The sequence below is a fragment of the Pteronotus mesoamericanus genome, unplaced genomic scaffold (genome assembly GCF_021234165.1).
Source record: "Pteronotus mesoamericanus isolate MK-2021 breed Mesoamerican mustached bat unplaced genomic scaffold, CSHL_Meso_final scaffold_21, whole genome shotgun sequence".
NCBI classification, from domain to species: domain Eukaryota; kingdom Metazoa; phylum Chordata; class Mammalia; order Chiroptera; family Mormoopidae; genus Pteronotus; species Pteronotus mesoamericanus.
This window is the reverse complement of record NW_026555310.1, coordinates 28,570,850-28,588,630: the sequence shown is the minus strand read 5'-3', so window position 1 is coordinate 28,588,630 and position 17,781 is coordinate 28,570,850. Positions and strand designations below refer to the sequence as shown.

Sequence of the window (17,781 nt, the reverse complement as noted above, 5' to 3'; positions counted from 1 at the left end):
ACTGAAAAAAGGCATTCCTACACCTGCAAGGACAATCCGCAGACTCTCTCAAAAAAGAGGTCAGCCAACACTGGCATATGTATGTGAGTATCACTGTTCCACAAACACTGATTCATAATTTTGTTTCTATTATTGTTTTGTTCCTTTTCAGCCTCTCTAATTGCACAGTACAGTAATTTATCATGAGGTTTTTCCCTCCCAAAGTAGTTCTTGTAAAAAAGGTTAAAGCGTCTCATCATTCTTTGCCTAGCTTACACTTACCCAACACAATAACTGACAGGCACTATTTTGATTATAATTTAACTGTATGAGTTTAAGTTTTAACTTCTATTAACTCCTGTGGTTCTGCTGTTTCTCTGAAGAACTGTTTACATACATCTTCTTTTCTATTCTGGCTCTAAAACAGTTCATGGGATGCTCTCTCACTTACATCCAACACGGTAATATTCCAGTAAGGGTTTGCAGAGAAAAGAGAAACCAGACCATCCAAGGAAACTGCTTAAATTCCACTTTAAATGTAGAAGTAATCATACTTATAAATAATGTAAGTATTCAGAATTATCGGACATTTACTGCATGACAAGCATCGCTCTAAGCACTTTACAAATATTTATTCAATCTTTACAACTACCCTATGAGGTAAGTAGGTGCTCTTACTATTACCTGTTTTTTACAGATTTAAAAAACAGAGGTTCAGAAAGACAGAGGGTGCTAACTGGCAGGACTCAAGTATGAGCCCCAGCAGTCTGGCTCGAGGCTGTCCCCTCAATCGCTGTGTCATATCACTTCTCCATATACTATGAGATCAACTCTCCCCAGGATGTGGGACAGCCTTGCTGATACCCACGGAGTCCTCCCCTCACCAGCGGTGGTGACCTGCCAGGTCTCCATACCAGGCTAAAAGTGGCCATGGGCCTCTCCCGAGATGATGGAAGAGTCTTGCTTCCCCAAAGCCATACGGTTCAAAAGCTTCAATGATAGAGAAAAAAAGGGGAAGGAGGTCTGACAGGACCAGAGACGCAGGAGTCTTTTTAAATGCACTTCACATGCACGAGTTGAAACATAGTCACTTGTTTGTTCAAGATGGTGGTGAAGCTGAAGCCATGTCTTGATGGCTTTCGGCCACACTCAGAACAACTTTCAGAGGGGATACGATTCTGCAACCATCATAAACTGAGAGTCAGCCTGCCTGGGCTGTTCCAGGTCAGCTCCATCATTAATTAGTACAATGATCCTAAGGCACTTTTAACTTCACTGGACCCCCAAAGTGGGTGTGGCTTCTAGAAAATTCTAAGACAGAACAGAAATAATGAAAGAAACCCATATTCAACCCCAAAACAAAACCCAAAAGGCAAACAGAACAGCAATAACACATTGTAAAACACATTATAAAACAGAAAACTTTTTTTCACAAATCTTTTCAACTAACCTCCAGCACAAAGTAGAACAGCCTTAAAATATTTTACAGATTTCATTAAACTCAGAGCATTCATTTGGTGTTCAGTTTGGCTTGGTATGTCCCAAACCATAGCTCCTAGTCACCTGGAGAAAACATTACCTCAGGGCCCTACCAGGTAGCTCAGCTGGTTAAAGCATGTGGATACACCAAGGTTGTGGGTAAATACAAGAAGCAACCAATGAATGCATAATAATTCATAATAATAAGTGGAACAACAAAATATACGTCTCCCTCTCTCTCTCTCAAAACAATAAAAAAAGATTTTTTTTTAAAACCACTACCTCAGCCAAAGGGCACATTTTCCCTGATCTTTATCTATGACAATGTTCCACTCTGCTGACATCCTCTTTCACTGACAGTTTTTTCCATTCACTGACCTTTCATTCATTGTTGTACTCTAGTGACCCCAGTTTCATTTCATTAATTAACAACAGATGAGACACTGCCCCATTTCCCCAAACCCTTGAAAAACTAACTGTGGCCTCATCAGCAACTCAGCTTTGAAATATGTCTAAAATGTTCCTCTCCTCACAAACTAAATCTAATAGGAAGAAAAGCACAGTTCATTTATGTAAACTTTTTGTTACAAATGGCTGACACAAAATAAAGAGGCATCTAATCTATCTCTGTCACAGCTCTGGGCTGTCCCACATACTCCACATTAGATCACACTATAGAAGACACATCAGTTCATTATCCTCCTTTGCTGACTGTGAAAAGCAGCACCGAAAAACTGAGAAGCTTCTTGAAAAAGTTTAAAAATATTTTTAAAAATTTGTTCAAGGAGTTGATTTGCCATTCAACTTTTCCAAGTTTCTTCTATCCCTAGATTTTATACTGTTTATCATCTGGGAATGTAGAAAATAGAAAGTTGTAGAACCCATACGTGCTCCCCTGAGATAGGCTTGAATCTAGGAATGGCAATAGCTGCTCCTTCACGTTATGCTAGAGGTGTTTGTTCATAAGAGGAAGGCAAGCTCATATGCAGACACCCGTGGCCCATACAGAAATGGGGATGGGAGCCTGGCAGGCAGAGATGTGCACACACATTCAGCCTCTACAGATGTGGATGGACAGGCAGACAAACTGCAATGTTAAAATCCCCATTTCTATTTGTTAGTCTTCCACAAACCCAACCAGTAGCATGCATGTTTATAAATAAAAACATATATATTACTTTGGAAGAAGAAAACATTTCATATAGCTTAAAGGCATTCATCATTTATATACCACTTTACTCTGACTCAGCCAAGAAAAACTCCTTCCCTTAAGTGCACCTCCTTTACCATCCCAATCATAGACACCATTTGCTGTAAAAGCCATTGTGAACATCATTCAATTTTTCGAAGAGAAAAAAATCTGCCAAGTAAGATAAAATACATATCACAATCATACTAAACAATTCTAATTAGTCACTCTTTTCCCTCTGACCCTTGCAATTAGTTTTAAATCACAATTTTTCTTCTTGGAATGAAAGAATATTTACATAATAAACAAAAGTACACTTTACTACAGCTTAGTGATGTTAAAAATTTAAGTTTCAGGTTCTAAAAATGGACCCCTATCCTTTTAGTTAAACTACAGACAAATGTTAATTCCATTATTTGAGATGTTCAAATAGGTCTGCAAAGCTGCCCAAAGCGGGAAGGCTGACAGGCAACTCCCTCCCATTCTGGGGGGTGGGGGGGGGAATTCCATGGCTCTACACAGAAATAGTATTTTAAGTCACATAAAAATTTAATTTCTGTATATTAAATAATTTTACATAATTTATATAGTTTCATAGTTTTTAAATATAGCTCTCATGTCATTTAATCCTTTTATAAGACAAAGACTCCCTTTTTGTGACATAAATACAACCCATTCATTTATTCATTCTAGAATGTATGTGTAGGATTTAAGTGGGAGTAAATCTGCACCTGTAGAGAAAAGTATACACGGTTCCTGCCTTGCTGAAAATAAAAATCTGCTGCTTTGCTACTACGGCACAAAGAAGACAACCCAGATATTAAAAACTAAAATGTCGAAATGTATATCTCACAATAAAGTTTTTTAATTGTCATTAAGAGTAATTATTTTCTGCTTTAGTCTGAAGTGACTGATTCAACTTTGTTCTCTAGCTACTTACAAACAGACTAAAATACGGTTATAATTCTTCTAGGGTCAGCAGACTGTACACATAGAGAGTTAAAACTGGTTAAATAAAATGGAAACAAAAATAAAGGTAGCATAATTTTGTACCCCCAAAGAAAGCAAACAAAAATACATGACTGTACTATTCCAATGCCTACAGGTTGGTCTGGGTAAGCCATGCCACACAGGTTTGACAGATCACTCCTATCAGGGAAGAGAGCATGGCAGGTTTTTCTCAATGACACTAGATCACTCCATCTATGTTCTGTCTGCTCAAGTCTCCACTGAGCCACACTGAATTAGAGAAAAACCCCAAATGATACAGAGCATTACTTTTAATCTCTTATTCCGTGTCCTCCATCCACTTGAGAGGAAAGTAAATAGAAAGCATTTCTGTAGACTCTCCAGCGAGTCTAATAAGTAGCCTGTAACTCCTAAATCATGTCCCATTAAATAACACCCCCCAAAAACTCACTCTACATTATACAACTTTATCATCTAGCACAGTTGGGGGATGAGAAATTCTATCTAATCTAATTTTTGAATTAACAGTTTCACATACACCACAAATGAATTAAAATTTTCAAAGTACTATGATAAAACAATCACTAAATACTAAAATAATGCAACTTACAATTTCTTGTGATTTGTAATATCTAGATGTTATTATTCCTCCAGATAACATTATCTAGAACAATTGGCAAAATCCGTGTAACTTAGTAAATTACTGAGTCCTCAGAAAAAAACGTAGTGATATTTTTACTATTTTACTTGTGTTTCAAACTGGCAATACATAACTATGCCCAGAAGCTCCTCCTCTTTAAACACACACACACACACACACACACACACACACACACACACCCCCACCCACCCACCGCCCCCCCACCCCGCCCGGCAGGACTCTTAAAAAATGCCCTCAAACAAAGGTTGGTCTGTAAAATGCAACCAAAATAACCAATCAAAAGGGATAGAAATATGGCCAGAATCTACCACTTGGCCAAATAAAATCATCAAGCATGAGAGCCAGGTGCACTGACTGGTCTTCCCATGTCTCTAAACATATGAAGACAACAGCCAGGTTAAAGAGTATCCTGGGACTTCCTGAGATGGAGGAATTAGAAGGCCTCAGCATGGAGGGAGGAGGTTATGAAGGAGATCACATTTGCTCGTTTTCACCTGGAAAATCAAGGATTTCCAAGTTTGTATTTTTGAGCCTCAAGTCCCAAACTGCAATCTAACATTCTCAATCCCCATTGGTCACTTTCACGCCAAAGACTTAACTGACACTTTAAAGCAAATCCAAAGCTGTACCACTCTTTCCTTCTGCATCCCTGCTCAGGTCAGCCCCCTCTCCCAGTCACTTCTGCCTGTCCCCGCCTTTCCATTTTCCTGCCACCATCAGAGCCCTCGATCTTTGCACCTCATTCTTAAGACAAATTCAGTAACGGCTCTCTCTGAGCCACTTGTTCTTGGTCCAACTTGTTTCCACTCTGCAACCAGATTACGAATCCTAAAATAAAGTTTTGATGTATTCTCTACTCCCAAAATTCTTAAGACATTTAATTTAAGACCCTTCATAATCTATTCTCAATCTATGGTCCAACCTAATTTTCCCTTGCCTCTTTGGCCATTCCATTTTATATTTCTTTCCAAACTATAAGCAAGCACAAGCCACACCTCTTCTACAGAACTATATTCCATTTTTTTTACTATGACCAATAAAATACATTCTTTTTGTTCAAGCCTTCTGAACACCTACATACACTCACCACTGAAACAAGTTTCATGATACAATCTTCCCTTACTATGTGAGATGCTCTCTGATCAATTCTATTCTGTTGCATTTAAAAATAAACAAAAACCAAAAAACTTACCTGACCAGTGCATCTAGATACGGCTTGCCTACTTAGAACTTCTATAAAATTTATAGCAATCATCTGGCAATAAGTATTTACCACTGACCTGGGACTGTGAATTATCCTTGTGTGTGTGTGTTGTGACCTCTTATTTCTCCAGCTATAATACATTGTAAATTCCTTATGGATAAGAATTACGCCTCACACTCCTTTGTTTGTAATCACCTCAGCATTTAGCACAGTGCTTGGCACATAATTAAAATTCAACATGTGTTTATTGAATCCTTCCTTGTTACAATGAATAGCTGTTGATGGACATAAGTCTTGTATATTTTTGGTGTTTGAACGGATTTCCTGATTCCATTCACAGCCGAAAGCTATGTTGGCATGGGTGGGGGCCGAGATTCTGCTTCCTATTCCTAGTCCACAGTGCCCTAGAAGACTCTCAGCGTGAGAGGCGGCACAGGGCAAGAAAAAGTTTTCTACTCACATTCTCAGTGTGCAGCTGCCTTACCTGAAGACTGTTACGTGAGCGGTGGGGGAGAGGAATTTCCTCTGATGCCCCTAAATCTAGAGTCCAGTAATACCCCCAGGGCCCAGGGAATCAGAAGCACATCCCTGAAGAATCTAAGGAGACCAATTACAATTACCCCCAATGAGGAGGAAGTGGCTGCTGGATTCGTGGACAGTGATCATTAAAGGGCACAATGAAATGAGGTTATCAATCAGGAGATAATGCTATGAGTCAAGAGGAAAAAGGAATGGGAGTCTGGTCTCTGGAGAATGACTCTTAAGAATCAAATTTGCCTAACTGTGAACTGTCCCTGAATCACCGTACAACTCATTTCTCAGGCCTTTCTATGTGAAGCTCAAAGCTTTCTAATCTACCCTGTAGCAGGCTCCCTCCTAACACCACTTCTGTGTATTCCACTCTATCCTCTTTGGCCAACTGCATACTTCCCCGATGACTTCATAGAGCAGTGAGGAAGCTGACTGATACCTGTTCACAGAGATTCACACAGAAGTTCAAAGAGACATTTACTGAGCACCTACAGGGAGCTGGACTCGGTGCTAGGCGATGGGGACAGTGGTAACCAAGACAGAGGCCCTCTCTGGAATTGGCCTTTTAGTGGCATACACGTTAGCCAAATAATTAGATGAATAATTAACTAATTATAATAGGCAGTGAAAGGAGTGTACACAATAATGGAAACTAGCTCTGCCTGGTAGCTAGGGAAGGCTTGACATGCTCCATGAATCCAGCAGGCAACACCTGGGTGAGTGGGGCAGAAGCCCAAGGAAACTGATGCTGCAGGCCTAGAGCCACTGAGAGAAGGCCTAAGGAGCTGGAGTAACAAACAAAAACAAACGGAGGGCCTACAGCAGTACTGGATGAAGTTAAGCCATTGCAGGGCCTTGCGAGTCAGTTAAGAATTGAATTTATCCTCAAAGCACTGACGCATATGAAATTGGAGAGTGATATAATCAGGATTACATTAAAGATATAAAATAAAAATATAACTTTGGCTGCAGTGTGAGTAGTGGATTGAAAGGTGGCAAGACAGAGGATACGAGAGAACTTCTAGAGCAATCTGAGGGAGAGATGGTGTTAGCTTGGCTTAGCTGGTAGCAGAAGAAGAGCAGAGGTCAGAAGAAAGATACGGTGGTTGAGGGGGTGACAGGCATTGGAGTCAAAACGCCAATGGCTCGCAGTGCCCACCACAACACAGTACAAGGCCATCCTTCTGGTTTGAAGGGCTTGCATAATTTGATTTCATTTCTTCTCAATTCCCATTTCTCCCCATCGCAAAAAAATCCCCTCTGGTCTCTTACCGCCCCATAAAATCCACGTTCATTCCTGACATTTTTAATCATGCTCCTACCCTCTGTTAGAATGCCCCACCCAAATCTCACTCATCTTTCAGGGCTCGATTAAAATTTCATTGCCGTAACTGAATCTTCCCCAACTTCTGCAGACTACACCAAGGCATCCCTTATCGCTATACCATGCAGTTTATTAGCGCAGGATCACATGCTTCTCTGTTGCATCCGCAAGCCTTTTGCTTTTCTGGTATCCCGCCCCCCAGAGCCCAGCCCCAAGCCCAGCCCCAAGAGTGCCCATCAAACACTGAGAGACTGGCTGAATGAAAAAGTCTGGGCCTGGCGTTTCTCCAGAGCACAGAGATGACACGACTGGGGCAAAGGAAGACTGATGTCACCACTGCAATCCAGGGTGTTTTTGTTTGCCTTGTGCAAAATATCAGGATGAGGAACTGAGGAACTATCTTTAGTCTGGTCTGCAGTCCATTTTTTAAAAGGACACAGCCTCAGGCATTATGTCAGCCACTGGTAGCTGGGAAATGACATAAACTGGCTTACCACACACACTGGCAAGTAGCAATTGGAGAAGAGATGATCCAACTTGGATAACCTCACGCAAATGGGAGCTTGGAGCCGAGCCAGCGAATACACAGCAACACGTGGGCAAAACAGCACCTGTTTTTAGTCTGTTTTCAGTGGGTCTCAGTCACTGGGGTTCTTTAAACACGAGAACAGCCAACTTCTGAGTAACTGTAGTACTTTTACTGAAATCCATTAATATCACTCCCTTTTACCAAGAGGATTTGAAATGAAATGACTGAAGAGCTCCTTTCTGCAGATGAAGGGACAGAAGAAACGCCACACTAGATAACAAAACTGATAACAATAGCATGTACAGGAAAATCTATAACCAGGAAGATCTGGCTTTACAACACTTCCATTAGGAAGAATGGTAACTGATTCCATTAAATGAAAGCTATATATTTATTACACAAAACTACTGACTCAATTCAGATCTCCCTTCAATTGAAAATACGTAAAGAGTCAAATACATTTTTATTCACTCCTAGCTCTAACTACCCTAGCAAATCTAATCCAAAACAAAGAAATGTGTATTTGGCCTTTCAACACAGCAAACATTAATCTAAGGCCATAGCTGTGTTCAGAGACTAAATGTTCATGAAAGCCCTTAACACTGTATCTAACACTCCACCTAATGGTAAGTACTTAACACATGGTATCTTCTATCCTTATTCAGAGCTATACTTCAGCATTAAACAGAGTACTCAGACTTTTATTCGGTGATTCCTTCTGGCCAAAATAACTTAATGCTTTAAAACTTTTAATATACAGGATATTTTTATACATTGCTCATTCCATAAAACATGAAGTAAGAATATGACAAAATCCACAGAGGCAGGGAGAGACTCACCACGAAAAGAGCCTTTCAGGATAAGCCTGGTCTGAAATGGGCACCCTTGACTCCTAGTCCAGCCTCCTGATGAAGTTCCAGAAGACTCTGGAATTACTGCGGATATGGGCCTTGGGCACACAGTGAGAACAGTGAGGGCTTGGGAGGGTCACTCAAGGGCTCTGTTATTTTCCTCATTTGTAAATGAAAGGGCTGAAGTCTGTGATTCATTTATGGTTTTTTGCTGTAGGGTTATCCTGTGCCTCATCACAGGATAGAAATGAGTGCTCTAGATGGAGAGCAGATGACAGCTAGTGGGGGGAGGGGGAGGTTAGGGAGTGAAGGAATTGAGCAAAAAGGAAAAAAGGACTCCTGGACATGGACAGCAGGGTGGTGAGTGCTTGGGGGAAGGTGGCTATACGGGGACTAAATGGTAATGAAAAAAATACAACAAAGATTAAATTAAAAGAAAAAAAAAAGGATTGAGTGCTGTAGAATTAAAAAAAGAAAAAAAAAAAGTGTTGTGGGTCCCTTCTGCTTTTGCTCAGAGCTACAACAGTAAGGAAAGAGAAAGAAATAATGGAACAGAATTTTTCATCTGTAGGTTGATCTTTATTTTTATTAAATTAACCCATTTATTCTCTTTTCTCTGTTAGCAAATCCAGTCATCGTTTTTTTTTTTTCCTGTTTTTCTTTTCAATCTGGCACCCTTGGCAATATAACAGACAAAGGCAAGTACAATAAATGATACATAATAAATAAGTAAAGGCCAAGAGACAAAATTATTTTTTTAGAGAATTAGTTGTCTGAAAGTTAACAGGACCAAAAGAGGTATCAGTACATCAATGCTAGCAACTATTTTGTTTTCTAACAATAATAGCTTCTTTAAAAAAAAAAGGCTACTGCCCTGGCTGGGTAGGCCAGTTGGTGTGAGCATCATTCTGATCCACCAAAGTTGCAGCTTCAATCCCTGGTCAGAGCACAGACAAGAAGCAACCACTGGATGCATGAATAAGTGGAACAAGTTGATGTTTCTCTTTCCCCCTCAAATCAATAATAAAAAATTTTTTGAACTTAAATAAACGACCCTCACAATAGGGCCCTCAGTTATAAAGTCATTTTTTATAAGACAAATGTTTATGTCACACCCATTCTGTCCTTCTACTGATTCAAATTCTCAAGTCTTATTTCTAAAGACAGTTGTAATAGGTTATATGTCTTTAACGGGGCTTATTTAATAACTGACTTTGAATTTTTTTAATGGAAAAATGGTTTTGCATTTGACCTATCCATCAATAATGGAAAACTTTCCAAAGACATATGAATTCATTATTTTTTGCTAAGATGAGGGTGATACTGATAAATAAACCCTTTAATCCTCATGGGTAAAACTGCTACAGTTTGGTTTGGCTTAGTACTGGGAGACTTATGGCTAAACAGAATAATCAACGTACATGTTAATAGGTATATAAACTACTTAGACTGCTCTCTAAGTTTAATGGATTCAAGAGCTTGTCGTATTCTCCTCCTGTGAGTGAAGCTAGGTTTCTAGAGCTGTTACCTCTTATGAAAGTTCAGTATCTAAGGATCACCGAAATTAGCACAGTTTAATTGCAGGAGTATTTTTATTAAATCTTAAAATCATTTTTAAATCTATTTACGGATGGAAATATTTTCATATTAGATACTTTTCCCATAAGTTATACGTTTGCTCTGCCTGAATAAATATACTTTGGAAATTGTTTATTTCAAAACAATCTCAAGTTTTGTTCCACTTTGAGATTAGTTTCATTATTGTTTAATACAATCATTTATATTCTCAACAAATAAAATAAATCATATGAAATATAAATGGTACAAATCTACATGCAAGCTAATTTATATATCAAATATTTATTAAAAACTTAAGAAGGGCTAGGCCATGTGGGGAATACAAAGATGAACAAGACACTGTCAACTGAAATAGAGAATCCAGTGGGAGGTTAAGCTAGCAAATAAAAAAGATAAATGACAATATAACGTTAAATAAGATTTTAAGTTAAAAATGAAAAGACTTAGGATAGCATATGACAGTCGCATTAATCATTGTGTTTAGAATACTGACTGTGCTCAGAAAGAGGGAAAGGTGTTCAGCCAGGGATCAAGGTCTTGGCTGAGAAGGGTCACATGTGTGGCCAATACAGAGAGTTCATTGCAGAATCAGGTTCTAAGTTTCAAGATTAGAAGGCTTGGGAACCCGGTCTCACCAATAATCAGCTGTCAAAGGCTCGCCCCCATCCCCAGAGCAGGATCTGGCCCATACTAACGAATGAAGCCCACCGCATTCCAGCACAACTTCCCCTCACCCAATCCCCCCACTCCTCAGTAAGCCTTCGTTTTTTTGTGCCATTGTCACTAAGTCCTATAGTTAGGTTTTGGGTCTCCCCGTATTTGAAGGAAAGAGCTCATTATGATGCTTCTCCTATCATTTCCGGAGAGGTGCTCCTGTTCCCCTTCTCCAAAGTCACTTTTCCCCGGGGCCAGGAGCCCTGAGAAAGTGAATGGACTTCAGGCCTCAATCCTTCACCTCCCCGTCTAATGACGTATCTGAGGCTCTCTTCTTGAGTATCTCAGGGGAGCTGAAAGTTCTAAACTGATGGAGAAATTACTTCGAAAAACCTTTGCCTTTCTATTACCATATCCAAATGAGGTTGACAAGCATCTCTAAATGCTGAAAACAACAGGGGTATTTTGTGGTGAAAACCGTCTCCAGTGACCTTTCAGTTTCCTGTAGCACCTGTGAGAAGCTAGTGTGCTTTTCTACGATTACTCCTCCAACCTTCACCAAGCTAAATATTTAAGAAACACGTGTGGGTATGTTCTTCTTTCCCATATCCCTGGAACCTCCTCTGACCAGCTGAACCTTGGCAAAAAACAGGAGCCAAGAGCTGAGGGCTGTCCCTTTCCAAGCATTCTCTTCCACTCAGCCCACTTTCTGTCTACTCTATCGAACAGACTTATTCATCAAGGGGACTTCCAGTTGGTCAGGCCCTCGCGGATGGTTGGGGAGACTTCTAACCACCCAGAGCCCTCTTAGGGATGGTAAGGGATCTGGCCGCTCAGGAGCTCTCAAGGCACTTCAGTTCCAGTCCCTGAAGCCATCTCCTAGGCTAAAAGAAATACAGGACTCTAGAATGCAGACGATGACAGAGTGCTGTCTGTACGTCCACTGTGGCCCTCAGTGCTGCCTTCAGGGGCTCGTCTTTAGGCCAAGGAAACATTTCCTGCCTGAAGCGGCCACGCTGGGGAGTTCTGGCTTAGTGTGTTACTCCGTAAGTCCCCAGGGTTGGCCTTGCTGATCAGAATGAATGCTTTTTCTTCCTTGTCCAATAAATGCCCCTCCCAAAGCTACACATGTCGGGTAAGAACCTTCCCAGGTAACAAAGGTATGCTCTTTGGTAAAGGGGAAAAAGGGTATATAAGTAATTAGGAACACTTGAGCTAGAAATTCAACATGAGCTCTTTCCTCCACAGGAGTGTACGCTTGGCAAGGGTCAAGTCCGAGCCCTCTGTAAGGGAAATTGTCTCAAACGAGAGCAAGGCATAAGGTGGGATGATCACTTTGCTGTGAAGCACATCTTGGTCTACTGTCTGTGGGGAAAGACTCTGGTCCCATTAATAGGACTCCAAGGCCAAGTTCCTCACAGTGGCTATAAGAAACATGAAATGAATTCCTAAATTCACCAACCTAGTTTGGTGGAACTCGGCTAACAGTTGTTATACTTAACACAGTAATACTCCCAGTAAAAGTATGTGCCTCTCAACAAAAGCCAAAACCTAATACTATAATTCTCAGTTACAAAAGTCTGAAAACCACATTCTAAGAAAAACTGGCTTGACTTAAGGATACTAATAGAGAGATCAGGCAGAAAATCACAGCATAAACGAAAGGTGTGGCAATAGATGATCTGAAAGAGACAAGAAACTATCCTTGTTCTTTGGTAACTGAAGCAAAGGCTGATGAGAAAGAACTGGAGACATGGAAATCTTATCTAATCCGGCACAGAGTTTAACAGTGTTCACACACCAACAACTGATTAATCTTACTCTCTTAAAACTGAAATGTCCATACATCTAACAACAAATTGCCAATAACATCAAGTTCTCTGCACCCTCCTTGCAACACAAGAGTAAAGGTGAAAATGATAGTTATCAATATTTTGTTTTTCTTAGATCACATTTTTAAAAGCACTCTTGCCTATCTATCACTGGGAGCATCTGCCAGACACAGCAGCTTTGTGTTTAAGGTTACTGTGCATTGTCAAACCGTATTCCCAGCTCTGCGAGCCAGTGTGAGTCAAAGGGCTTCAGTAGCGTCTGCAAAACAGGGGAAGCAAAGGGTGAACATTCTGCTTTGGAATTCAGTGAGCCAGGACTCCCACACAGCCTTCCTTTAGGGCAGATATGAAATATGTAGTCTTCCCATGTACTTTATAAAATCATCTGGTTGCTTAGCATTTGCAAAAGACTTCCTTTCAGTTATAAAAACAAGTAAATAAGTTTTAAAATATTCCCCTTAATTACCAGAAGAAATAGTCTACACATACTCTCTCCCTTCCTCATTGTTCACAATATCTAAGCAGCATGATCTGATCACTGGAGTATGCTTTAACTATAAATGTTTAATAAGAGCTTGACACCGGCAGGTAGTAACAACTAATTCTAGAACAGGAGCTGAGATGTAGAGCAGCTGGTGTTCTTAGATCACAGATGAATGGAAAAATCCCTGGGCAGAGGCAGTTGGCTTTGAGCTAACTGTATAGGCACACAGATCTATCTGTGTGGCACTTCTACTTAATAAATACCGAGTGAAGAGGCATTAGAACTAAGTCAAAATTCACTGGCCATTGTGTATGGATGACAGTATTCGAGTTCAACAGAACAGTTAACGTCAAAAAAACAAATCACTGAACACAATTACCTCAAAGTTATGATGATCTATTGTACTTGGAGCTCATTGTGAAATACTACTTATTCATAGAGCTCAATGGGAGCCCAAGTCCTTTAATTTCCACCACAGCCTTACCTGCAAGCAGGTGAACGGAGCTGAAGCTCTTCTCCAGTTTACCCAGAAGTACAGTGAGAAAACAGTCTGAAGACAGGGAGGCAACATCCTGGGAGCTTTGGTCATAAACTACAACCTTCTGACTGCAATCAATGTCGACCTAAAATGCAAATGTGAGGCTACTAAGAAAAAAATTGAGAAAAACAATCCCATAAACTACTGGTGCTGAAGCAAATAAGTACTTCCTGTTTTCAGTTAAAATGAGATAAACTTACTGAATAAACCTAGCATATATATAAATGCTTGTAAAAAAATCAACTTTTAAAAGGCAATTTGAAGCTACTTCTGGGTAGATGCGCTCAAAATTACTTGGTTTTAAATCCTTAAAATTATAAAAGGGTAAAGCATAAAAACAAAATAATAAGCAAAAGAAACATAACAATCCTTGAAATAAACATTTAAAATCTGGTTTCTCTACAACAATAAAGAAATCAGTTGTTTAATAAGATTAAAACATAAACTCATTTTTGTTCCTGAAGAAAATAAGTAATAGCCTTACCTATCACAAAGATGACATTTTGGTATATCCTAGAAATAAGTCCTTGAAGATAACATCCTAAAGTCTTAACCAATGTTACCTTACCTTCCCACAAATCGAAAGCACATTCTAATATAATTATTTCTACTGTCGTTCCAAGGCAATCGAAAAGAATGTTCTCCTTTCAGTTAATTTGTAGATAATACAAAATAATGTATTAATATATTATCAATACATATACACTATTATATATTAATACATAATAACCAATGAAATAAAGTAATTACTAACTATAACTTTGTATTAGTGTTTAAATTAATAAAACAATTTTAGCGAGCCATTAATAGAAAAACAGCACTTAACCCAATCAAAGTGAGTTATCCTCTCTGTATAGTGTAGATGTATTCTTAAATGTGACAATATGGTTAATAAATTCTTTTGAGGTATAAGGTACCAAAGTTTAAAAACCAAACTTCCTCAAATTATTTTCACCCCTTAGAAAGGAGGCTTCACTTAAAATTATTCCCCCTTCAGTGTATCCATTTATTGTAAACAGGAAAAATGGAAAGCATTTACCTTATGTTTTGCTGAATGCTGGATGAGTTCTGTAATTAACACTTTGTCCTGTTGCAACCTTCGCTTCATAAGCTTGGAGCAGTTGATATTAATGGCTTCCAAAATGTGGGATGTATTGTATTCCACAAATGGCCGGCTATCAATCAGCAGCACTTTTTCCGTTCCACTTTCCAGCAGAGCCACCAACCTCTCAGTAACAATTTGAGTCCCAATCATCTCATGGGCCATGACAACAATAAGTCCTCTTTTCCCACCTCCTTCTTTAATTTGCCACGATGATGTAATGGTGGTGTGCTCAAAGGCTCAGCCACTCCATTGTACTAGAAATGTATGAGGTCAGGCTGGTGGTGACTGGCAAAAGGAGAGTTAAACCCATTTTCAGCAAGAGCCCTCCAAGTGAATGTCTCTTTCTCTTTCCAGTTGATGTGCTCTTGCAAAGGACTCCTTCCACAAAGCAGCCCCTCACAGTTGATTCATAAAAGAGATGACTGCAATAACCATCCCGCAACAAAAGATGCTTTGGGGCAGCCAGTGCATTACATCATTCTTTACCTTTGCTCCCTCGCTGCAACAGCTTGACACTGGACTGAAAAGCCTACATGAAGAGAAAGACAGACAGAAAACAAAACAAGGGGTCAAAAAAAGAAAGCGCGTCGGATTAGAGACAGTGTATGATTCATAATATTTACTCCATTAATCTAATTCCATACTTGATGCACTGTTTCTTTGGAACAAACAAACAAAAAGGACAACTTGGTATGGCTTCAGAAAAACATACTAATAATAATTCAGTTTCGCCTCAAAATATAAAAACACAAAGACGACAAAACAAGACATATTCATGAATTATAATCACCCTGGACCCAGAACTAAATGAGTTACAGCATGAAATTAAAAAGAGCTATATAAAGCTGCTTGAAGCATTATTATTCCAAATGGCTATCCTCCATTTTCTTTGCTTATTTCTTAAAAATAACACAAAGAACAATAGCCTAGGACCAGGGCAGCAATCCCCTATTTTCAGAACAACAACAAAAAAGAAACCCTTTTCTGATGGCCTGAGAATTACTGTAACAGTATGTGTGTGTGCACACACACGCACACACCCCACAGCACAAATAGCACACATCCCTTTAAAGTGTCCTCAGGGAGGAGAGGAAAGGCAGAAAAATAGGAGCTTCTATAAATTTCAGCTGCCTCTTAAGGAATAGGAGTGAAAATGGGTGATATTCTTGTCATATCAACTGCTGAGTTAATTGATGGGGGCCAGTGATATACCTGGCTCCACCCAGGGCAGTCTCAGCTATAACCCTGGCCAGTCCCCCCAGATCGCCCCCTGACTTCACAGACTCACCCCTCTCCGAAGAGAATCACTGACTCCCTCCTTAGATAATCTCACACCTTAACCTAGGACTCTAGGACAGCAACCTACACAGAGAGCCCTTCATACTAAGACCCAATGCTTCCTGTTCTTTCCAAACTCCTACAGCTGACCATTTCCTAATACTAGTTGGAGTTTTGTGCCCAAAGCTTGGACTTCACCCTGACCTTCAATATTCTCAGATTCCTATCTCCCCTGGTCCACCTCTGCTTATGTGAAATTCTCTGCTACATAAAACTAGACGTCCATGGGCACTCAACTTCTAGAAGATAAAGTACTTGATGGCAGAGGTTTTGTATTACATTTCTCACCTCCAAAGTTTTGCACCTAAGATACTCAATTTACACTGTAATAAGTATAATCCTTCTTGTTCCAAAGAAGTTTAAGATAGTGAGTAAATATTTGATTAAGTGATTTCAGATCAGAATTGTAGAGCCCCCAAACATCACTGAGCCCCTGTTTCCAAAGTTTAGCCTTACAAATTAGAAACCGAAACACAGAGAAGAGGTAGCAGGACAGAGAGGGAAGTGGCCTTCCTTTTATATGTTATGTAGCTCTGGACAAATCATGTAGTCCCTCTGAACCGCAGTTTCCTCATCTGGAAAATGTGGATATAATGTTGGCCTTGTCTCCTCACAATGTTTGTCCTGATGACAAAATTATCTAAGCTTTCTAAAGTGAGCAAGTGAAAAAGCAACTACACATTATACAGAGAAAAGAGGGAAAATGGTGAACAGAGCAGCCCTGCATCTGGAATCTGAAAGGCACCACTCAGCAGATAAAAACAGAAGCCATTCCATCCTCCTGCAGTCCAGCTTCAACCAAGATGTGTCCTTTATACAGTGCCAGACACGCGGACTGAGAAGGCACCTGAGGAATCATCTCACTCACCCCGACCTGTTACAAATCAGCTCCAGAGACTTCCTTATCTGTCCATTTCTTGTCTTCATTATATTAAGGTATGTATTTTTAGTATAGCTTAATGGCAATGAGGTATAAAAGTCATCTCTGCCTTCAGATGAAGAAACTAGAGCAGAGGATTTGTCCTGGCCCATCGACTAATAAATACCCTTGCTTGGCACCTGCCAAAACTACAGCACTGAATCAAGTCCTGACTGCTCAGTGACACAGTTCACAGCAAAGCAAGGCCCTGTACTCAGATTGTCTTGATTCCCGAACCAGGGCTCCTACTACTGGGTGACCCTGTTTTCCCTAAGTACCTGTCCCATAATGAATCTGAACTGAGAAAGAATGACGTGACTTGTCCATGAGGGTGCCTGGGTGGCACAGAAAGTGGAAATCTGAGAACAAGAGCAAGCTGACTCCAACAATGGCACCGAGTCTCCGCGTCTGATTGGCTCCCCACAGTGATAAAATCCGGATGGGACAAAGCAGTTATCTGGGTTAGCAGATCAACGGACAAAGCGAGGGAGATGACAGCAAACATGCAAAAGTTGAATTAGAACGTTCTCATCTTTGCTTCCCTGTCACCAAATCTCGTAAGCCCAAATCACCGACACCAAAGACAGGCTAGGGCACACAGTCTTACTGGACAGAAA

At 40.0% G+C, this 17,781-nt stretch overlaps 1 protein-coding gene across 1 annotated transcript in view; it reads right to left on the bottom strand.

Annotated features, from left to right (window-relative positions):
- The window catches only part of DUSP16 (dual specificity phosphatase 16), a 72,990-nt gene that overhangs the window by 19,736 nt on the left and 35,473 nt on the right, over positions 1 to 17,781 (bottom strand). Inside the window, exons 4-5 of the mRNA XM_054591415.1 lie at positions 14,842 to 15,436; positions 13,749 to 13,887 (exon numbers count right to left, since the gene is read on the bottom strand). Coding sequence (XP_054447390.1) covers positions 13,749 to 13,887; positions 14,842 to 15,069 — 367 coding nt within the window. The 5' untranslated portion in view covers positions 15,070 to 15,436. The remainder of the gene's footprint in view (positions 1 to 13,748; positions 13,888 to 14,841; positions 15,437 to 17,781) is intronic.